We start from the raw sequence: 23805 nt of genomic DNA on the forward strand, positions 1-23805 counted from the left end.
TTTTCGGGTTGCGAAATTACTCGGGTTACGAACGGAGCGGCGGAACGAATTAATTTCGTAACCCGAGGGACTACTGTACATGAATTTTGTACGTCTTGACTTGAGCAAGGACAGGAATGATATATCTATCTATCTATCTATCTATCTATGGGAGTGCATTTCAAAAGCAAAAGCCTTTTGGGTATGCAGATTTTAATTTTGTGTGTGTGTGTGTGTGTGTGTGTATGAGTGCACACCTTTGAGTCGCCTATCAACCTATGGCAACCTCATTAATTTCATAGAGTCTTCTAGGCAAAATCTGAGGTGGTTTGTTCCTCTGAAATATAGCCTACCATAATATAGCCTTCCATCCAAGCATTAACCAGGGTTCATTTTGCTTTGCTTCCAAGATCAGTCAGAATCTGGTGCCTTCAGGGTATTTCTGCTAGGAAAACATGCCTAAGATTCAGTGTTCTCTGCCTAATAAAGGGATTTGTGGCCTCACAAAGTACTGAGACATCCTGGATCTCGTAGGGAGTACATTTTTGTTTTGTCTATGGAATTTACATTTCCTGGTTTTGTTTCCCAGTGCCACATGACCAGAAGGAGAAATGGCCTACCTGATTACATATCCCTCTATACTCAGAACAGAATAGGACCGCCAACATCTTGACAAAATGCAGGCCTGTGACTAACATGGTCAGTTTTTTTCTCCTGTTATTTTTAACACCTTTGCCTGGTGATGAAGCTGGTGGAGCTTTGAAATCTTGCAACATATACTATATGCATTTTGGTTGGTCTAATAAAGGTATCGCTGTTCTGAGGATTTTGGATGTTATTGCACTTTGATATATGGCCAGCACTGCTACCCTTGGATAGGCCTCAGATTGTTCTATCACATGAAAGCTTCTTGAACAGCAGACATAAGGGTCTTTTTGGCTCAGACCTTAGGGCCATTTAGTCCAATATCCTGTTCCGCTGATGACCAAATAGATGTCCTCTGGAAGTCCACAATCAGGGCATGAAGGAAATGCCTACTCCCAACTGTTGTCACACAGCAACTATTGAACAAATGGTTATTGCCTCAGGGATATATATGGCCAGGAGGAGATCATTGACTAATAGTCAGTGGCTGGCTCTCTATTTGTGACTTTGTCTAGTTTTTCTTTCTAAGCCCTATAACAGTGATGGCGAACCTATGGCACGCGTGCCAGAGGTGGCACTCAGAGCCCTCTCTGTGGGCACACATGCTGTTGCCCTAGCACAGAGTTTGCCTGAGTTTCTTACTAGAAAGCCAGAGGGACATGGCACTTTGCAATAAATAAGTGGTGTCTGGGTTGCAGTTTGGGCACTCGGTCTGTAAAAGGTTCACCATCACTGCCCTATAGGGTTAAATTAGATAATACATTAAATTCGTGTTTAAACAAGATGCTTCCTCTAGTTATTACATGATTTTTCTCAACTATATATCATGTGTGTTATATGCCTTCAAGTTGTTTCTGACTTATGGTGACCATGACTTATCATGGGATTTCCTTGGCAAGATTTGTTCAAAGAAAGCTTGCCATTGCCTTCCCCTGAGGCTGGGAGCATGTGACTTGCCAAAGGTTGCCCAGTGGGTTTAATGTCCAAGCAAGAATCAAATCCCGGTCTCCAGAGTTGCAGTCTAATGCTCAAACCACTGCACCATGCTGGCTCTCTAGAGTTCAGTATAATTTATTTTTTCATTTGTCATTGGAAGGTAAGCATGAGCTTAATTTGAAAGTCTGATTGCTGAGGCACCTATATCTGAGGAAATTCTATTGTGTGCGAGAAAACTGGTTAATTGTACAGTAGCAACTACGTTGAACCTAAGCCGGTGGCCATCAAATTCTATAAATCATGTGAAGAAGTCCTTTCTTTTAGGCTATAATGCCTATGATAATTATATATATGTGTGTGGGGGGGGGAACAGACAGGATGGAAGATGGGACACAGCCCCAATCTACCTTGAACCCGGCCAAAAAAAGAGCCCGCTCCTTTTTTGGCCAGGGAAAAGCCAGCTTTGCCAGCCCCACTGCGGACCCATGGCAGCTTGATGATGCTCCAGGGATGTGCGGCGTGTGGTATGTAAATGCTATGCCACTGGAGCATCATGAAGCCACCCACATCTGGGCAGCTGGGTGGTTTCAAGATGGCTTTCTGGCATCATCGGCATGTGAGGCTTCTAAGCACCATGCGACAATGACACCCAGAAGCTGGCTTTTTGGGGCCATTTGTTCTGGCTTGCAAAGTTTGCAAAGCACCTTTATAGCAAATTTGAGACTGACTGTTCAAAAGAAGTTGTAGTATACATTATTGTAGACCTGGGTCCAAAACACATGGCAGAAATAATGCAGTTTGAGACTGCTTTAACTGCCCTGGCTCAATGCTAGGGAATTCTGGAAACTGTAGTTTTGTGAGACATTTAGCTTTCTCTGTCAGAGAGCTCTGGTGCCACAATTCCCAGGATTCCATAGCACTGAGCCAGGGAAGTTAAAGTAGTGTCAAACTGGATTATTTCTACAGTGTCTTTTGGATCTCAGTCTACTAAAGTTTATGCTACAACTTCTTTTACTCTGTTAATTCTCAAAGGTGCTACAAGATCCCATTGCATACTAATATTCCAGAGTAACATGGCTATATCTCTGAATTCTCTCTCTCTCTCTCTCTCTCTCTCTCTCTATATCTATATATATATATATATTTATAAATAACTTTCTATACGTTCTGCTCGGTAAACGGATTAGTCCCAAACAACTGTTTCAACTGGCCTTGTTTATTTCTGGTTTGGACAAGGTTTCTTGGTCAAGTCCAAAAATAGCAGTCCACCAGATTGCTCTTTTTCTTTACGGCATTCTTATACAGCACCTCACAATCCAGGATTGTCACAGTTAGAATGGTCATCATTTCTACATGCCTCTTACAGAAAGCAGTTAAAAGGATGCAGCAATATCTACATGGATAGTATTTTATTAGGTAGCAAGAGTTAAGTAGTCTTCCTATGCGCTGACATTGCGTTAGTCAGTAGGCCCTTCTCAAAACAATCCTTGAGGGTTTATTTCAAAGTGCAATATGTGCTGCTTATTACTTGCACACTATCAAAATATATTACATGGTCTATTTTGTGAGGCAGTGTGTTTTTGGTAGAATACTGAAAACAAATTCAAGATTGAGTTTCAGAATTTCTACGACAGTTGATTCCCCCCCCCCCCCCCCCAAATAACCCTTCGCAAAAGTATCCCGGGGTTCCACTGTACTCATTTCATTAACAGAAGGTCTCCAGAAATCAGACTAATTAGAAATCAGGGTATGGCAAATATAGTGCTGAGATGTGACCTGTTTTCCAATGTCATGTCAGCCATGAACTTGCTCAGCGGCTTCAGCTAAGCTACTTCCTCCTCCACTATCTCTACAATGGGGGGATAGTGATAGTAACTTGCTTCACATTCTAAAGTACCTAGAACAACAAAGTGTCTTATCGATGTAAAGCAGTTTTTCATCCCGTTTTTTTTTTTTTAAAGTTGTGAGGATGGTGCTTAAACATAGCATGTCATGCTGCCCACATACCACTGTAGACTCTCCTTTCTCATGCTCTTTTTTGTTTAATTAGTAGCCACAACAGCAAAGAGTTTGGTGCACTTTAACATTTGGCTCTTCCTGCATCACGTGGTAATAAAGAAACACTATCCTCAACTGGAAACTCCTCAACTGGATGATGGATGCCTTTGCAAAGGCATGGATGGTCACTTTATGCAGAATGATAATCTTGCTGCTGTACATAATGAGGTCAGTGAAGCAGTGAGCAAGGAAATGTATAATTCTGTAGCATGGGTCTGTAAGCACAGCACTGTCTAGGCTATTTAAGTTTAATGAGGCAGCTACTGTGCTGCAGCATACTCTCGTTGAACAGTCTCAGCATGTATTTCAAAACTAAAATGTAGCTCATAATCCATGTCCCTCTGCTCACTCCTTTGAGAGGCTGTGGCTCCGATTCTCATAAGTCTGCATTCTACTGCTTCTCTTTGTGTGCTAATGGCATTGGAATTAGTCCATTTGCTTCATTTTCATTGTAAATGTGGATCACAATTCTTTCTCGTCCTTTGAGCATTAGAACTACAGTACTCTGAAGTAGTGCACAGGCAGCCTCCATGTCCCTTAGGGAATATATGCTCCTCTGAGTAGTTAGAACAATCACCACAACAGTGGGTGCATCTTCAAGCATCATTTCTCTTTTTAAATACTTTCTAAGCATGCAAATATATATTCTGTGCATGGTGCAAATAGTTTTCTTGCCATTTTTAGCTGTTTGGCAAACTTTGGGAAATGCAACTTTATGATCAGTTTAGTTAAACACATTTTAACTAAAGTAATTGACTTATAATAATAATAATAGGTTTTATTTTATTTTACTTATAACTTTAGCATGAATTTAATTCCAGAATTAAGTTGATAATAACCATTTAACTGAGAGGCAGTTCTAACCTGCCAACAGGTTTTACATTCTCCAACTGTTTCATTACCCAAATCTTAGTTCTCTTATATTTTGGCAAAAATACTTCCTGCTTTCTGTCAAATCAAGCCTTACTTCATATGTAGTATATTATAGTATATTTCATCCCACAGTTAAAAAAAAAGTTATGTTAACAAGTAGTAAGGACAGGTTAGAAGAGAATGATCTTAACTGAATCTAGATGATAATCTTGTGTTCTGTCCAAGAGACCATATAGAGTTTCTGCATCTGTCCAGGAAATTACTGTTAAATCTTTGACTTTTCTTAGGAATCACATGGAAATCAGTGAGATAAAGAATGGGTGTGTAGGGAAATGAGACTGTAAGGGAAAGAGAAAGAGAAACAAGAAAAGATTGTTTAGTGGGATGGATGAGAAATGGGGATTTAAAAAATATTATATCACTTTTCTTCTCTCTAAAGATCAAGACAGGCAAGAGTGAGGGATGAGAGTAAAATGATGGATGGTATATTTCATGTTTATTCTGGTGAGGCTTACAGTGCAGGCATTTAACTTAACATTATCTTCATAATTAAATGTTGAAGTTTCTAACAAATGCAATTGAGTTAAGTTAAATACTATATTGGGACTATATAGTCAGTTACCATAAATGAATGAATGGATGCATGACTGTTGAATAAAACCAATATCTTCTAGTCTAGATAAGCCCTTATATAATATCATGCTACTTAGGTTTTACAACAATTAATCAATATAATTTGTCCTTTTCACTTAGTTGCTGCAGGACAGTATTTGTCAAACTGGCACTCATTAGATGTCTTGGATGTTAATCCCTATAATGGCTATTTTGATGAGATTTTTAGTCCAAAATATGGACTACCAGGTTAAAAAAGTCCCAGAGATGTTACAATTTCCCCACTAGTACTGTGATTGAGAAGGCGCTTCAGACATGTGGATCTCATTATATTAATCTACATTTTCTAGTGCCATATGTTTCTTCTGTGTCTGTGTGTGTTCATGTGTAAAATATGTGTAAATACACCCAGTAAAAAAACTTACAATTATTTTCTTTGACGTGTTTAGAGGAAGGAGGCATGCCATACCAGGATGCATAATTTGTGCTTTCTTTTCTTCACCCTCCCTTTTAACCTCATCTTGCAACAAAGATTATTACTATACACACATTAGCACTGGGGAGAGGGGGCTCTCTCATTAACTGCTGGTTTTGGTGTTACGCTCCACGCTTGATGATGTAATGCACTTAGCAATAATGGATTATTTTCTCTGAGGGATTTCAAGTTTATTGTCTACTTTCTCATGTAAAGCATAACTTGTTTTATGACAAAAGGCTGATGGGGAGTCAAAGTGATCACAAACTAGATGTCTTTTGCACTGTGCAACTAGCAAGAAGGGAAGGGAGAGAGAGAGAGAATGAGACAAAAGATTTCTGCCTTTTTATTTATCACCAAGGCATTAAAGTCTATAGAGAGGAGTAAAACCAAAAAAAATTGCTTCAATAAATGTGTGTGTGTGTGTGTGTGTGTGTGTGTGTACAGACACTTCCTGGCGATGCAATCTCACTACCCCATAGAATTTGTAAGGCTACCCATCCCCTGCCACTAGCAAGAGTGATTTTCTGTTTTCCTTTTACGGGGAAGGGGGGGGAATGTCTCATTTTCAAAGAGAATCAATAAGACAGTGTTGTACACCAAGGTGCTTGCTGCATTGTTATTAACAACCCCTGCTTTCCCCTTGCACCCACCCACCCTGCTTTCTGGGATGGATAGATAGATAGATAGTAACAAGAAATGGTTTTGTTCATGTTGTGCTGAATTTTAATGCCTTAAAATGCTGGTGTGCGTGTGTATGTATGTGTATATATCGCCAGTGTTCGCTCTGAGCCGCCCTGTCTTCAATAAATTGTTTTCTAATCTTTTTTTTTCCTAGATGGAAATCCTGTATGAATGTGGAAGCCATTAGCAGAGTAATTGCTGTCTGTTACCATGACAACCAGCCGCTGCAGTCACCTGCCCGAAGTCTTACCCGACTGCACCAGCTCAGCTGCTCCGCCGGTGGTGAAGACTGTGGAGGACTGTGGCAGCCTTGTGAATGGACAGCCGCAGTATGTCATGCAAGTTTCGGCCAAGGACGGGCAGCTGCTGTCAACGGTAGTGCGGACTCTGGCCACGCAGAGGTACAGTAGTACCAACTCTGAGAAACACACTCATCTCTGCTCCTCAAACTGGATCGGGAAGAAAGTGCTGAGAAGGGAGCGGGGTGGATTTGAAGTATTGCAAAGCCTTCTTTGTTGTGTGCGGGTCTTTTATTTGTGTAGTCCGGCAAAACCCCTCTCGCTCTCCTCGGCAACATGATTGGGTTTGAGTGATCATCCTGTGTGTTTTCTTTTTTCTGGATTGGAAGTCTGGCTCACTGGCTTCACGTCTACAGCTTTCCGCCTTCAAGAGTCCCTTTTTGGAGTTGATGAGTGCATTCTTGTGCCTGTTCTAACTTTGCAGTTTTTCCCCTCATATAATTTAATGTGTCCAACATTCTGGTTTCCTGCTTGGAAGACAGGTGGAGGAGGAAAGCTGTGGAGCCATGCCAGTGGCAAAGTGAGTAAGATGCAACCAATCCTTCAGATTTGGAAAAAGAAAACTTCAAGAATGACATTTGGCTGCTAGTTACTTCTCAGGGAGAGTGGTTGTTTCGTTGAGGCACACTCTTGTGTGTATGCGTACGTGTGCATGTCTAATTGAGAGAAAGAGGGAGAAAGGATGGGCAAGAGCCACTGATATGTTGTGTATGGAAGTATTGGGGACTTTTTTGACCTGATCATGGGCTGGCATTTTTATTTGCAAATGTCGGTGCTGAGTCTCTTTTTTCTATACACGTTTAAAGAATGGGTCTCAAATCTTGACAATAGCATTGCATGACATTTTTCTGTGGCTGACAGACAGCTGTTTATCCTCCGGCAATTAAGCAGTGCTTTCTGTGTGTGTTTGTGTGGTGCTTTTGTTTGTTTAAAGTTCATTTAAAGAATATCTAAATGGTTTAGCAGTGTTACAAGCAAAATCGGCAGGCAGCCAGCCAGCCAGTGAGCATCCACAACAGTGATATAAAGAGATGTCATTGTGTTAGGAAAAGATGTAGTTTGTACAACCAAAGTGTGAATTCATTTGTGTGTGTGTGTGTGTGTGTGTGTGTGTGTGTGTGTGTGTTCAACTGCATTATGTTTTTGATATAAGACTTTGTTTATAGAATGAATGGGTGTATTGGAAACTCCTGCAAGGAGCTGATACCTTGATATAAAAGTTAGGTATATCAAGAGGTATATTCAAATCATATTTATAAATTCATGAGTAGTTTTTTTTCCCTAATAGGGTGGTTATGGCTTTTAAATATGCTTTCATTCATTTGTGTGTATGTTCTGTTTGTATCTGCATTGACTCCAAGGAAAAGAGAGTGGCATCAGTGGTCCACACAGTAGAGCCCTGGGAACACCTGGGGACCTTAGTTGCACTCTGTGACCGTCGGCTCCTCTAAACTCCTCAGTCTAGCCCTTTTCTGACCCAAAAAAGGAATGAATTCACCTTTTAAATAAGCTTCAATCTCCTGCATTGTTTTAATATCTTTTACAAATTTCAAAAGCAGAAATGCACTTTGATCCCACAGGGTAAATTAGGCTGAGAGAGAATGCTTGAACAAAGGCTGTTGCCAGAGATGCATGGCTGAGGGGGTATCTGGACCTCAAAGCCCAACATTCAAGCCACAGTTTCCCCATCAGGCACTCCACAGAGGCATGGGACTACATCTCCCATCATCCCCAGTGACATTGCTACTGGTGTGATAGGAATTGTGATTCAACACATTTGGAGAGCACCAGGTTGGGCATGAGTCTTACTACAACATGCTGACTCTAAAGGAAATAAAGGTATTGGTAGTAGATATATACTCCTTGAATTTAGTGGGGGAAAGGTGGGATATAAATGCAACTAATAAATAAATAAATGTTGTTATAAATGAATCTGTTGACTACACATTTGTTCTGAATCACAAAGGGATATCTTATATACAGTCATGCTTAAGGAAGAAAATAAGTATGCATGCTGGGATAGAAATGACCGTGGCATCCTAACCATGTGATGAATAAGACCTGTTGTGTGTGTGTGTACCTACAAGTCACCTGATGACTAAATGTGGCCCCATGAATTTCATAGGGTTTTATTAAGCAAGGAATACTCAGAGGTAGTTTTGCCAGTTCCTTCCTCTGAAATATAGCCTACAGCACCTTCATTGGTGGTGCCCCATTCGAGTAATAACACTGTATTTGAGTTGAATTAATGAGGGCCAAAGGCTTTAATGAACAACCAGGTTTGAATATGGCACCTAAATGACATGAGTGTTCACACCAGTTGGACCTTGGGGGAGAACATTCCACAGTTTGGGTGCCAAGGCTGAGAAAGTCCTCTCCCATGTCCCAACACAGTGTATTGATCTCACTGGTGGGACACCAAGGAGCCCCCCCCCCCACACACACACACACAGCAAACCTCAGTCTTCAGGCTACTCTCTCAGTTCAGCCCTGCTGTCTGGAACCAGCCCTCCAGGTAGAAGCATAACCACTGAAAACACTGCCTCCTACTCCCATTTCACAGACCTGGTCCAGTAAGATACCATGTTCAATGATATCAAAAGCCGCTGAGAGATCCAGGAAGATCAACAGGATAGCACTCTCCCAGTCTTTCCCCCAGACCGGGTTATACATTACAATAACAAAGGCAATTTCAGTGTCACACCCTGGCCTGTAACCAGACTGAAATGAGTCCAAATAATCCATTTCCTCCAAGAACACCTGCAGTTGCTCATCCACCAAACGTTAAAGCAGAACGGGGATATGACCAGAAAGGGGATATTTGTAATTGGGTGGTAGTTCTCATATACCTCTGGGTCCAGGAAGATCCTCTTCAGGAGAGGGTACACTACCACATCCTTCAAGGCAGCAGACACTTCCCCCTGATGTAATGAGGTATTTACCACCCCCTGACCTACTTGGTCAATCCACCCCTTGAGTTGAGCTTACGTATGGTGGGCTGAACTCCTTCAAGCAGTTTGTTCATATCATCAGGCTTTAGTAACTGAAACTGATCCCATAAACACTGATCACATGGTACACAAGACACCTCCTTAGGCTCTGTAACAAGTGTGGTGTCAAATTCGGAATGAATGTGAGCAACTTTTTCCTCAGTGTGCCTGCAATTTTTTTACCAGAATAAACATCTGCACTCTCTGAAACTTTATCCAAAAGATTCCTCATCATGTGAAATAATCCAACTAGGTAGCAGGTTGATGTCACCGTCTTAGTGGTGTAATTTAATTGTTTGAGCTGTCTCATTTCCTCCATAGTAGGCACAAATTTAAACTTTTCTTTTAAGACTTGGGAAATTTTAGGATCACAAAAATGGGGCTCAGGGGCACCACACAGTTCACAACCTGCACTTTGCCCATCTCTGGGCTAAAAAGTAAAATCTGGAGTTTCTTCTCTTAACAATAAAGCCTTTTTAGAACCAAACTGGCTGGATCACAGTTGGAAGGACCTCGACAGATCTTCTGTCTTAGACTGTGGAAAGATATTCATGGCAGAGAAAGCAGCAGGAGATTAGTTAAGCTACAGGGCTAAGTCAGTACAAGTTTGCTTTAGAAATCCATTTGTTTTATGACAGCTCCCTGCAGATCCTCCTCTTCTAGTGTATGGCTTTTTGAGGACCGCTTCTTCCTAAATATGTAGAGTTGCAAGACCGTATACAAAAAAATTAGAATAAGCTTTCCTCTTTCCTTTGTGTTAATTGTTTTCTGTTCCCTATATAACTTTGTAAATAAAATTATTTTAAAAAGAAGAATCAAAATGGCAGTGGTGGCTGATCTGGTGTCCTTTGAGCTCCACTGTGTCCTGAAATGTCCACTAATGATACTCTTTGCTGTGAAAAAGGCAAGGCACAATCTGTTCAAGGGCAGACAGCCTTCTCCTTGCTTATCATTGCACAGGAATGGACCTGATGTCAGCAGATCTGAGCCCAGAAGAAATCAAAGAAAACTTAAAGAAGAGATTGAACCATTGATATAGTTGGAAGAAGAGAATATTACAGACAGAAAATCATTCAACGTGCAAGAGAACAGAGGACAGTTCTGACATAATGAAGAAATAAGAGGAGAAATAAAGAAGTTTATCACACCGGGATGGATTGGGAATGGAACGAAAGGGGTCGGGAATGAGTGCAGAACGAGTGGGGGGCGCATTTTACCGCACACAAAAGTCCCCATTCCATTCCATTCACTTCCGTTCTGTCCCACAGGAGGCAATTTTTGAAAACGGTTACTGAACAGTTCTCAAAAATCGCCTCCTGTGGGATGGATGGGGAATGGAACGGAAGGATCAGAACGGAATGGGGACTTTTGTGTGCGGTAAAATGTGTCCCCCCACTTGTTCCAGCATATAAGTGATATAAAGCATATATCGCTTCCTGGAAAAATGGATACAGTTGTGTCTCATGTCAGAGAATGAATATTTAATACCATTTTAAGGGGCACAGAATTATGGTTCCCTTAATAAAATTTTGGATCTGTCTGGTGCGATTTTGAATTCATTCTTCATGAATAAACATGTAGTAATTAAAATGGAAAACAGGTTGAAAATATTTTGTCTGCTTAACCTAATAGAAAATAGGCAGAGAATGTATATAATCATGCACAATAAATATACTGGAGAAGGGAAAATACTGTGATTGTAAGGAGACCTTTAGTAGCCTTTGCCAGTGTGTACCAATGAGCTGTTTGCAAAAGACAGTAGTCCAGTTCAGACTAAACTATTTTGTTCCAATAAATCATGATTTCTTGGGACCAGGTCTAAGTGTTGTGGCACATGTGTCCTTCTGCCTTCCCTTTTATATTTTAGTGCAAATACCTTCAGAATTTGTTCAACAACAGTTTCCTGTTATGTCAAACCAAACCACTGTGGCTTAAATTTTGACTACTAACCAGAATAGCAAAATTTGATTTGATCCTGGTTTATAATCCTGATTTGTAATTGGATCTTAAACCAGAAATCCATCTGGAAGTACTGTATTGTATTAAGTTGAAAGGGGGGGGGGGGGGGGAAGGGAAGCATTCAGGAACAATATCATTATTTGCTCTGATAAGTGAGGAGTTACTAAACTGAGAGTGTTATGTTGGCTGAATCCAAGTTCATTTCATTTCAGTCAGAAGGTCAGTCCAGATGCAGGAATAGATAGAAAATGGAAAAAGAATGCAAAAAGAAAGAGAGAAGGGATAGGTTTAAAAAGGAGCAGAAGTCCTTGGGCCTTTGACCTTCACAGTTATGGCATTATGATTCCAGTGTAACTGCCATGGTTCCTTCTGATGGAATCCTGGGTTTTGCATTTTAGGGAGTGGTGTTTTTTTAAAGAATTCTCAGCCCAAAGAGCTGTATACCTCACTGCAGGATACTCTTTTTCCGTACGTTTTAAAATGATGGTTGTGAATCTGAGAATGTAAAAAATATATATAATTACCCCCCCCCGCCCCCGCCAGGATTCCACAGGATTATGAGAGGATTTTATAGGATGCTATCATGGCAACTAAAGTGGTATCATAGTGCTATAAATTTGGAGTATGACAAACCCCCAAGAAGAGAAGTAGGCACTAGATGCTAGTATAAGATTTGAGAAAGAAGGGGGGGAAAGGATACCAGCATAGGCCGAAATCATTCCATCACCTGCCCTAAGATAGAGCCATACAAAATCATGACTTCACTATTTCAGAATCTTGTGCTCTAGACATAGTACAGCTGTGGAACCTTTAGTATTCTCATGGAAAATAGACAACATTTGGAAAAATTACATGCAGGCTGGGAGATTCTGGGAGTGATAGTTCCAAAAGTAAAATGTCCCAAAAGCTCTGGAAATAAGGTTTGTTTTCTTAGTTAGAAACTAAGTGGCACAGTATGTGCAGTACTGGAGTTTCTGCAGCTGAAAATAAAACTATACTATAGAATATCCCTCTCTTTGAATAGACAATGCTTAAGAAACTAGAGTATATTTAGTTCCTGATCTCTGTGTCACAAGCACAAGAAGGAATTGTCCTCAGGTCAGATCAATGACTGGAACATGAGGATAGAACATGAGGATTTGTTGTGTTATGTGGTATGGACTTGGCTAGCTTGGCTGAGGCCTCTGGATGAATGAGATGAATGATGCTTCTCTACTGCTAATTCATCTCACTACATTAGTGTTTATGTTGTGGTTAGAGTGGAAGGGCACTATAGTATGGAAATTAGTTGGGATGTTGAATTCCTCTTTATGACAGTGCGTTGTACCAGAGGATCTTTAGGTTTCTTCCATCTTATGACTTAAGGGCTAACCCACAACCCTTCTTTCTTGTCTTGTAGTCCTTTCAATGACCGCCCAATGTGCAGGATTTGCCACGAAGGCAGCAGTCAAGAAGACTTGCTTTCTCCCTGTGAATGTACAGGAACCCTGGGGACTATTCATCGCAGCTGCCTGGAGCACTGGCTGTCGTCTTCAAATACCACTTACTGTGAACTCTGCCACTTCAGGTTTGCAGTAGAGCGCAAACCGAGGCCGTTGGTCGAGGTCAGTAAATGGGGCATGTCCTCAAAAGCTTAGCTTTAATGATGTATGTTTTTACACCAGGATCACAACAGCTTTGCAGCTTCGATGAAGGAAAAGAAAAGCGTTGCATTTGGGGTGTTTAGAAGCAGGAAGGGGGGAAGAGAAGGGCAGCAGGAGGGCAGCAGTAATTAAAACTTCCATGTTTCAGCAAAGACCCTGAGTGAGAAAAGTGGAACTAATGGTTTGGCTTCGTTGTGGGCTTCTATATACTTTTTATTTGCTCTCCATATGGAATGTTTAGTGCACATATGGGTGCTCTTTGTTTTAGTAAAGATTTTTTTAAAAGAACATGAAAAAATATTACTGGTATGGGACTGTAAATATAGAACAATCTATTTTGAAAAGACTTCCTGCAGAGATTTTTTGGTGTTAAATTTTTAGCATTTTTAATAATTCTTTGTTCATCTGTTCTATCTCAAACTCTAGACAGTTGTTTTCTTCTAGTTGTTTACAACTGAAGACTTTCTTCTAAAATACAGTGGACCCTTCCCTTATGTGGGGGATCCATTCCAGACCCTTCTCCCCACATTAGGGAAAAAGCAAGTATGCTCACACCATTGAAAAATAAAAAAATGGTGATGCGCACACCACAAGTGTCTGCCATTATTTTTTCTCCCACACAGCTTCCACATAGGCTGGAAGCCATGTATGTCGCACCACCTCTTTATTTTTATAAAGCCTTCCTTTTATTTTATATTTGAATAATTTGAACATAAAGCAGTGATGATGAGAGTTCAGAATGTGATACTGTTTGTCTATGAATTCTTTTTAAAAATGGTTGTAAACTTGTAAAAATAAAAATAATTGTGATTAATTGCTATGAGGACATTATGGTCAAGATCCTACACCATACTGGTGAAGATCGGTCTCTTACAGCAGGGGGTGATAATTCTATCTGGTTGCTTCCTCCTCGGTGTTCAACATGCACTGGGGGATTGCTGGGTGCAACTTCATTTCCTATGGCAGGAAGAAGGCAAATGTCAGCCCTCCTCCAAGCAGATGGTTCTGCTTCTCTTATTTACTGGGCAATTTGCTCCAACATTCACTGTGAGAGGTGAGGAAGGCTCCGGTCTAGTTGGCAAAAGCAGCAACAAGGTGGGATGACTGAAATGAAATTTCTGGCAGAAGAAGGGAAGTAACTGTGTTTGTTTGTCAGAAGGTAACAACAAAGAATCTAGTTGAACCTAAAAAACTGACATGTTTTATTTGGCATAAGCTTATTTGGGCTCTGGCCTGCTTCATCAGATGCATCAGTATACCTTGCTGTCTGCTACAACTGACAAAACTGTGTGGCACCCTATGGACTAAAAATCCAATGTGGGTGAGATGTGGATGAGCAGTTAGGTTTTAGTGAGAAGGCAGAAGTTTCATTGTGATCATGTCTTTATAAATCAAAACCAAAACATCAAGTAAACATTCTTAATTTTCAGTAAATATGACACTTGCAGGAACAAAAACAACCCCTATAAATCTAGGTGCTGCAATTGGACAGAGTAAATAGATTTTAGGGCCCAATTTACTTCAGTTTCCCCTTTGGGATTGGCTGCTCATGAAAACATTCTTTGCACAAATGGAATGTGACATTTTTTGAGGAGTGATAGTGACTGGGCGAGTTGAAATTGAAAACTAGCCCCTCCAGATTTGTAGAAGCTTTGCTGTTTCATCATTCTGTGGTGAAATGAACATTTATTTTGTCCAAATACTTTTTTGGGGGGATAGAAAGGAGCAAGACAGATATTTGTGTCTGTATGCTGACATGAGATAAAAACGCAAACTATCTGTAAGTAAATCCAGGAACACAGCTCACATTACAAGTCACTTTTTTTTTTTTAAATGCTGACTTGCCAGCTGTTCCTCCTCACTGATAAGTCTTTATCTGGTGGTATAAGACTTGCCAAATCTTCCTTCTCCTCATGTAAACCAAAGGTATACGTCAGGTAAACCCAGTTGCTGTGGGGGGGAAAGGCAGTAATTTAAGGCTTAAATGCAAATTAAATATGTATAGAATATTTCTGGTATAAAACAAGTATTGAAGGGATAAAACAAGTGTATCTCAAGCTATCTGAAGTGGGGGACCAGTAATATTTTTTCCTAAGGTGCCAGGGACTGGTAACGTATTTATACTTATTGGCTACAATCGTTTGATTCTTTCCAGAAAATGCAATAGGAACCTGCCATCAGTGGCTTGTGGACCACCACTTTGAGTAGCAGCACTTTAAAGTACATAAACAATAGTATACTGTAAATATGATAAATTTACAGATAATAGAAACAAATCCTAAATGCAGACAGCAACTACTGTATTGTTGCATCAGACCTTCCTCCTAACTAGACCTTTCCTATTTGTAATTCTTACAATTTGTGTAATAATTGAGGATACAGCATAGCTATTCATGATCCAATTAGTGATTATGAGTCTATCCTACCACTGCAGGATGGAACACACATGGGCTCTGGTTGGACCATTGGCTACCACAACTGCTATTGCAAAACTGTCTACAGTCAACCCTCTGTATCTGCCGAGTTGCCATCCATGGATTCCAGTATCCGTGGATGGCAAGCCCGTGGGGAAGGAGGAGGAGGAGGGAAGGAAGGAAGGAAGAAAGAGGCAGCAGCAGTGGGGAAGAAGAGGAGGAGACCTCCTGGGAGATAGCCAGGGAAGGGGCTCCTCTCCCCTCCTGAAACCTACCTTGCCTTCCTCTCCTCCTCGTTGTCTTTCTTCTGTGGTTCGGCGGGCATGGCGAGGCATGGAGGGTCAGGAAGTGGAGCGGAAGAGCTTCAGTGGGGCCAGAGCCAAAAGTGACTGAGAGGTCATCCGGTTGGTCCCCAGAGCCCCTCCCAGGAAACAGTACTCCACAGCGCTGCCCTCAAACCTTCCTTCCTCCCAAGTCTTCAGCCCCAAGGCTCGTGGTTTCCGTCACCCCCGTGAGGCCTGGATGAGCCCCTCTGACCACCCCATTGGTTATGTACTGCGGGGAGGGACAGATGGAGTCAGAGGGGCTCATCCGGGCATAACAGGGACGACAGGAACTGTGAGCTCTGGGCATTCCTTGGGGCTGAAGCCCTGAGAGGAAGGAATGTCTTGAGGACAGCGGTGTGGAGTGCTGTTTCCTGAGAGAGGCTCTGGGGACCAGTCAGATGGCTTCGTGTTTCCTTTCGGTTCTGTCTCCACTGAGCCTCTGCCACTCCACTTCCTGACCCTCTAGGCCTCGCCATGCCCGTTGGGCCACAGAAGAAGGGCAAGAAGGAGGGGGGGAGAAAGGCAAGGTAGCTTTGGGTGGCTGGGGAGGCAAAGTGCCATTGTTTTCAATGGTTGCACGACCATGTGCCAGCGCCACCAACTGAGGTCAATGGGACTTTAGAATCCATGGAATTTGGCATCCGCGGGGGGGGGATCCAGAATGGATCCCCCACAGATACCGAGGACTGACTGTATATGAAAATGCACCACCATTTCTTCTCTGCTAAACTGTACAAACTATGAACTGGCAAATTTTCATATATCTTATGATTGATGATATTGGGGAGTGGACACATTTTTGTTAACTTTAACTTTTATTTAACATAAAAGAGGCCTGCTGTGATCTGTTTACTGTCATGATTTCCTGACTCATGAGTTCTCCTTCAATCCTTAAGCAGACTCTGCAAATAACACAAATAATGTGTTGTGTGCCTTCAAGCCATTTCCAATTTATGAGATAATGAATGAATGAATGAATGAATCTTTATTTATATACCGCTATTCCAATGATCACAGCGGTTTACAATCAGTTAAAATACGAAAACAGCAAAATCCAATAAAAGAAATCCCCCCACAATACACACCTGTCACAAAGTTTTCTTGGCAAGATTTGTTCAGAGGGGGTTTGCCTTTGCCTTCCTATAAGGCTGAGAATGTGTGATTTATCAAAGGTCATAATGGGTTTCTATAACTGAATGAGGATTCAAATACCCTAGTCCCCAGAATCATAGTCCAATACTCAGATCACTTCAGAGTGCTGGCTAATTATGGGCCCGTACAAGCAGGCCAAAATAAAGCTGCTTTGGGTCACTTTGGAGGTATGCTGTTTAAATGACGCACGTGTCTTAAGAGGCCAGAAGTTGTACCAAAGCTTGGTCCAGTCCTTAGGACTGGTGCGTGGCTTTGGCGTGGCTTCTGCCCTCTTAGGACACATGGATCATTTAAACAGCATACCTCCAATGTGACCTGAAGCAGCTTTATTTTGACCTGTCTGTATGGTGCCTATATTACCAATAATGTGTTAGGCAGCAGGCAAGGGCATAACTATATTCCTTTTTCAGAAACAGCAAGGGCTGGTGATATTATTACATTCTACCATGTATCGAGTCAAATTTTCTCATTATATTTACTTATTACTTGTTTTGGCGCTAAAGATCCCTTTGTGAAACATTATGAGGGGATTCTCCACCCCCATTAGTTTTTTTAAACCTTTTATATGAATTTTTAAAAAGAAAAAGGACCAAAAAGTAATTGAAAAAGAAAACATGATATAGGTAATCTAGCATGTAACTACATTTCTTTGGCTATAGTAACAACTTGATTGGAGGTCACTGTAAAAGTAAATTACTTTTTAAAAATAACTTTCCAAGCTCTGAACTGAAGTAGGGCTTGAATTTTCTTTGTGAGAAGAGAGATTTGTTGAAATGCAAAACTTCACTGTCCATTGTCTTCATCTCTCATTCATTTTGCCAAACAGGTGGACCAGGTGAACTACTGGCTTTAATTTATGGCTTCTGCATATCCACTTTTATGTTACCGCAGAATATTCAGATCACATTTGTTGAAGAAAGCAAACAGAGAGCATGGCCTTTTAAACAGTGGGCAGTTATTGTGGCTTCTTTTTCATAATTTCACAGCCTAGTCTTGGATCTTTAAACTTGTGGAACAGTAGTCCTAGTGCGAAGTTGTGAAGTCAGCTAAGTATTTTATAATTGTCAGGAGATGGAGACTAGAAAATGAAAATTCATATGCAAACCTTTGCATTATGTTTTGATCTTCCTATTGATAAAGAGGCATGTGTTTCTTTCTCTTTCCTCTTTTCTTTCCCCTTAGTGGGAGAGATTAGATTTTCTCATTTCTTTTTTTCCTGTTAAAAGACCACAATGCCATAGATAAGAATTGTATAAGCAATATAAAAGAGTCTGGTTTCTTCAGGCTGTAGTAGAAAGGAGTGCCTCACAGTATCAGTTATAAAAATGTAATGTGAGTAAGTATTTTGAAGGTGCGCCTCATTTTATTTCATTGCAACAACAACAAAAACCTGTTGAAATGGGCAATAGAGTCTCTGCATGCTTTATCTAATACTACAAAAAGCAGAATTTAGCTTTGTGTAGTAAATTGCAGTTCACTAGCCAGGAAATCACTAAAACAGCATTCTTATCTGTTAATCTTCACTACTACTGATGCATCAGCTTCATGCAGAATTTGGCTTTCTATTTCCCCAGCTGGATTCCCCATCAGGACTCTGGAATGAGTCTTGGGCTCACATCACATGCTTTGCTTTCCTTCTCTTCTTACCTTACATACAACAATTCCCTGCTTCCTTTTGTGGTTTAGGGCAATTACAAGCCATCAAGTCCAATCCTCTGCCATCAAGGAACGCTCCATCAAAGCACTCCTGAGTCCCCGCAGATATCCATCCAGCCTCTGTTTTAAAAACCCCAAAGAAAGAGATTGCATCACACTTGGATGCTCCATGTTCCACTGTTGAACAGCTCTTCCTATCAAAAAATTATTCCTAATGTTTAAATGGGATCTCTTTTCCTGTGGTTTGAATCCATGGGAACGTTGGACTAGGAACTCTGTGTCTCAGTCTCTGGAGCAGCAAAAAACAAGCTTGCTTCATCTTCAATGCAATATCAATAAACTCATGCCCTTTCATGTTGTGTAATTTGGTATTTTATTGACTGTGATTTGTATTTGTATTTGTATTCATTTTACTGGATTTAATCCTGCCTCGGTCCGCAGGGAGAGGCAGGAAATATAAATAAAGTATTTATTATTATTATAATTATTAGAATTGATATTTCTAACACCTGTTGGCATAGTAACATTTAGGATGAGTATGTATTTTTGCACTAAAGAATTACAGTGTAATTATAAAGGCACTGTTAAACTTAAAATTGTGTCTGTGAAATATGCCGGTATAACTGTATGTCACTTTAGAGACAATAGGAAATGAGATGTTCACTATCTATTTCTGCAACTCCTCCCCATAAGGAAGCCAGCATCTACAGTGGCAGGAGGATGTACCACCATGGCTATTTAATGAGGGGGGGGGGGGGCAACCAAGTAGTGGTCAATTTCACTTTCACATCTACAGCAGGTGATGAGAGATGTCACTTTCCTGTCTCCACCAAATACAGACATAGGCCGGTTACAAACCGGCAGTTGGGACGTCCTCTGGACGTCCCATTTTAAAAAAGGGGCGTCTCTTATAGACGCCCCTGAGTCTAGTACGGACTGTGTCCGTACAAGATGGCGGTGCCCCTTCCACATGGGCGCCGCCATCTTTACGTACTGGACGCATAGCGTCCAGACGTGTCGCGGCGCCTATGACGTCATGGAGGCGCTGCAAAAAGAAGCTCCGAAATGAAGCTTCTTTTTTGGTCCGCGCGGGAGCCGCGCCGTCTGAAGGCTCCGGCTCCCCCACGGACCTACTGGCGGCAGCAGCAGACCGCCGCAAAGCGGCGGTATGTACCTCGCCATAGTCAGGATAGCAACATCTCCTCTCATTGCCCAGCTGCAACACTACAACTGGTCTCTGCTTAGATGCTGCCCCATCCAATCACTAAATGACCATAGGGTGTATTTTCCCACCATGGAAGTTGCCTTTCTCAGGGTCAGAAGGCAGCCCAGTAGAACTGCACTAGCAAAGTTGTATGCTCTGCCAGTTACCATGTCAGATCTTGGCCAGGATGTGTCATCTTTGTATTGCTGTTTCTGGTAATTCTTTCAGGATGTCCATATACAGATAAGCATGACATGATATTATGGACATCTGACTTAGGTAGGGAGCCAGAAAATTGGGAATTCCAGATTACATTTCAGATTTTGTCTCTGCAATTTTTTCCTTCTAAATCAGAACCACCTTGCATGCTTCATTTAGCCTCTGTGGGACAGCGAATTCAACTCTCAGCTCATCCACAAGGTTCACTAGGTGACACTGGGCCAGCTGCCCATATTATATTACAATAAGCTATTAAAGGAATAGAATGGGACAAAAATAATATGCATAACTGCTAAAATAAATAATAAAGCCTGTTCTTCTGACAAGTTCAATACAGTGGTACCTCGGGATACGAAATACCCAGGTTACGAAATTTCCGGGATACGAAAAAATCCCATTGGAAATAATTGTTCCGGGTTACGAATGTTTTTTCGGGTTACGAAGAAAATTTTTGGTGCTTTTCGGCGCTTTTTCGCACGAAACGCGGCTTTTCCCCATTAGCACCTATGGCAATTCGGCTTACGAAGGCTTTTCGGGTTACGAAAGCGGCCGCGGAACGAATTAATTTCGTAACCCGAGGGAGCAGTGTATAGTAAAGAATGGAACCTTGTTAAAGTATTACTTATTGGGTTGGAATCAAGATGTGAAGAGAGAAGTAGCCTCATCCTCATCCTCATCCAGTGTGGCTTTCCTTATGTGGAAAACAACCAGTCTGAATAAAAGAATCCCCTGTTCACATAAAGGCACTCCACACAACTAGTGATTGGTTCCTTCATGTAGAGACTTTCCTTATGAACAGAAACTTCTCTTCTGACATGTTCTGTCCACTTCAGGAAAACAACAACCGGGTGGTTCCCCTTTCAAATATTGATCCAAACCTGGTAAGTAACATCTAAACAGGGTTCTTGTGGCTCAGCTGGCTGTAGGTTTTTGTGCAAGCTTCCTTCTTCCATGAAGTTATATATTCTCATCTCAAGACCTAGTCTAGTATCTTCCTTTTTTACTTTGACTATGGTTGTGGCTATGCATGATAATAGGTGCGACAGACAAAACTGTCTGCACATCAGTTTTGCTGTATTTTCCTGACAAGAGGAGACATATCTGCAAATTTATTAACCAACCCAGATGCCCTAGCTTGCTTTCTTACCCCCTTCTGTCACTTTAATATTACTGCAATTGAGGCATTGTCTGTGAGAATGCACCCATAATCCTGTATGAAATAGCAAAAGTGAAGTTAAATCCAATAGCTAGCCTTTACTGCAGTAACTGATTCAGTTACTGAATGATAAGCCAATACCTATGTTCATCCCGTTGATTCAGTGGTTTCCTCTACTTGGGACTGACAATTGGATTCCAATGTGAAGAGTTACATAATCAGTAAAGGGAACTGTAGCATTGCATCCTCTGAATAAAAGGAAATGGTATGGGAAACAGAAGCATATTCCTATTTTAATTTTTGTATGAGTAGCACAATAAATACCTAGAAAATTTCAAGTCAGTGACATGGATCACAAGTCCAGCAATGGATTGTTCAGAGTATGCCTGCTGACGTTAGCAGATAATACCAAGTGAGCAGTTTGTGGATCATAGTTTAGATTAATTCAGATAAGGAATTTGGATGTGAAGTTGCTTTAAGATTTTTATTTCCAATATTCAGTGGTGCCAAAATGAAAAATATAACTCTAGATTACTTTAGAAGTTACTATGATGTTTTTTTGGCAAAGATTTATGTCAGCTCTTACTAGAGCATAAAGGGCTATATGCTATTTTTTTAAAAATGGGAATGCTACTGCAACCTATAAAATAAGTTAATGCAATATAAAAATGGTGGTGTTCTAGTGTGCATGTGTGAGTAAAATGCATATTGATGTATGTGTGTATACAAAGAGAGAGGGGGAGAGCGCTAATGCATGCGTGTCTGTTAGCCCTGCATAGGTTTGGACCAAGACCATAATAATGCATTACAAAGGACTTGTTACTTTTTTTTTTTTAAGCAATCATTCGGCAGCTGTGAAATTGATGCTAGTGAGAAGAAAGCAACTCCAAACATGAAAGGATTAAGATGCTAGGTAACAGGAAGATTTTTGAAGCCTTGTAGTGAAATATGAATATCGTTGACTGGTTCCCATACTGAGCTTTGAACCATCTTCCCTCCTGCCCTTGGAAATGTCTTTTGTGCATCCCATCCTTCTGCCATTCAACAGAGCAGGAAGTTTGTATCCTGTATCTGCAACACAAGGGCCAAAGCTCTTTGACATAGTTCACAAAGAGATCACTGTCAAGGCTAGGAGGTGAAAGATTTTAAGTGTGTAATCAACAAGACAAAATGGGCCATTGGCTTTAAGAACTAAAGCAGACTAGAGTCTGTTGCAGCAGAAAGGAGATAACTTCATTACATTCTCCTGAGGTGGTTGAAAGTCCTTCTGAAAGATTTATCTCTCCCCCCCCCTTTCTTTTAAAAGCTCATTCCAAAGATCAGAAATGAGAGCACTGAGAGACATTAGAACAACGGAAAAACAATAATCCTCAACTAGAATAAACAGCACAAAAAGGCTGAATTTGCTGTACTGTGTGTGTAAAAACCAGCTAGCTCTCTGAAATAACCTGGTCATGGAGACATATAATGTAACAGTAGCCTCCAACAAGCCGCTTCCTGGGTTTTACATTGAAAACCCATGTATGGTATGCATGTATTTCAGTCTTCTGTTCAGTAAATCCTTGGAGGATTGTTCTGTAATGGAATAGGTGCATATATAGAAATTAAAAATGAAGTTTCAACAGACAGTGGGTTGGATCTAAACTTGGGAATACTTAGAGGTGGCCCACTGAAATCATTGGGGCTTCAGTAAATGATAACTAAGGCGGGTTCCACACCACCAAAAAGTACGGGCTCGGCACGTACTAGGGTTAGGAAGAGGCGTCCTTTCCAGACGCCCCTAACCCTAGTACATGCTGAGCACATACAAAATGGCGGTGCCCATTCTACATGGGTGCCGCCATTTTGACGTAGCGGACACTTAGCGTCCGCACATCTCACCACCATTATGATGCCGCAAGTGTGCCAATGGTGCTTTGTGGCATCATAATGGTGCCGCAAAAAGAAGCCACTTTTTGTGGCTTCTTTTTGCTGTGCGGAGGAACCGCGCGGTTTGTCCATTGCGGCTCCTTCGTGCAGCAAACACTGGTGCCGGCAGACCGCCCTTTTGGGCAGTCTGTAAAGCGCCTAAGGCCTGATACAAATGGGCAACAAGCACCATTCTGGGGCTGAAATTAGAGCTCTTTTTAGGGGTCCCGCAGACCATGGTATTTGGTTGCTGCAGCCTCTGTGTGCGGCAGAAAGGAGCGATGTCTCGGCACTCATTTCTACCCATCTGTATCGGGCTTAACTTTAGTCACATTTTTTAGAGCATGTCTGAATCCAGCCCAATAACTACCAAGTGTACTGTGATTTCCCGGTCTGCATTTCATTCACATGTCATGTACCCACCCCCCTTTTTTATAAAAGGGGGAAAAGAGCTTTTACTTTCTTGTCCTATATATTGTAATGTACAGTGGTACCCCGGGATACGAATTGATCGCGTTACGAAATTTCCGGGATACGAAAAAGTTAGATTGGAAAAAACTATTCCGGGATACGATATTTTTTTCGGGTTACGAAATTTTTTCGGCGTGAAATTCAAA

General features: G+C 41.3%; 1 protein-coding gene across 5 annotated transcripts in view; it reads left to right on the forward strand.

Annotated features, from left to right (window-relative positions):
* The window catches only part of MARCHF3 (membrane associated ring-CH-type finger 3), a 172436-nt gene that overhangs the window by 118446 nt on the left and 30185 nt on the right, over positions 1 to 23805 (forward strand). For 3 of the 5 annotated variants that reach the window (XM_042455940.1, XM_042455942.1, XM_042455938.1), the window contains 2 exons: positions 6417 to 6663; positions 12910 to 13114. In XM_042455940.1, the coding sequence (XP_042311874.1) occupies positions 6473 to 6663; positions 12910 to 13114 (396 nt within the window). In that variant the 5' untranslated portion in view covers positions 6417 to 6472. Of the gene's footprint in view, positions 1 to 3610; positions 3787 to 6416; positions 6664 to 12909; positions 13115 to 23805 lie in introns of all 5 variants that reach the window. The other 2 variants (XM_042455939.1, XM_042455941.1) reach the window with 2 other exon arrangements.

The sequence above is a fragment of the Sceloporus undulatus genome, chromosome 2 (genome assembly GCF_019175285.1).
Source record: "Sceloporus undulatus isolate JIND9_A2432 ecotype Alabama chromosome 2, SceUnd_v1.1, whole genome shotgun sequence".
Classification (NCBI taxonomy): domain Eukaryota; kingdom Metazoa; phylum Chordata; class Lepidosauria; order Squamata; family Phrynosomatidae; genus Sceloporus; species Sceloporus undulatus.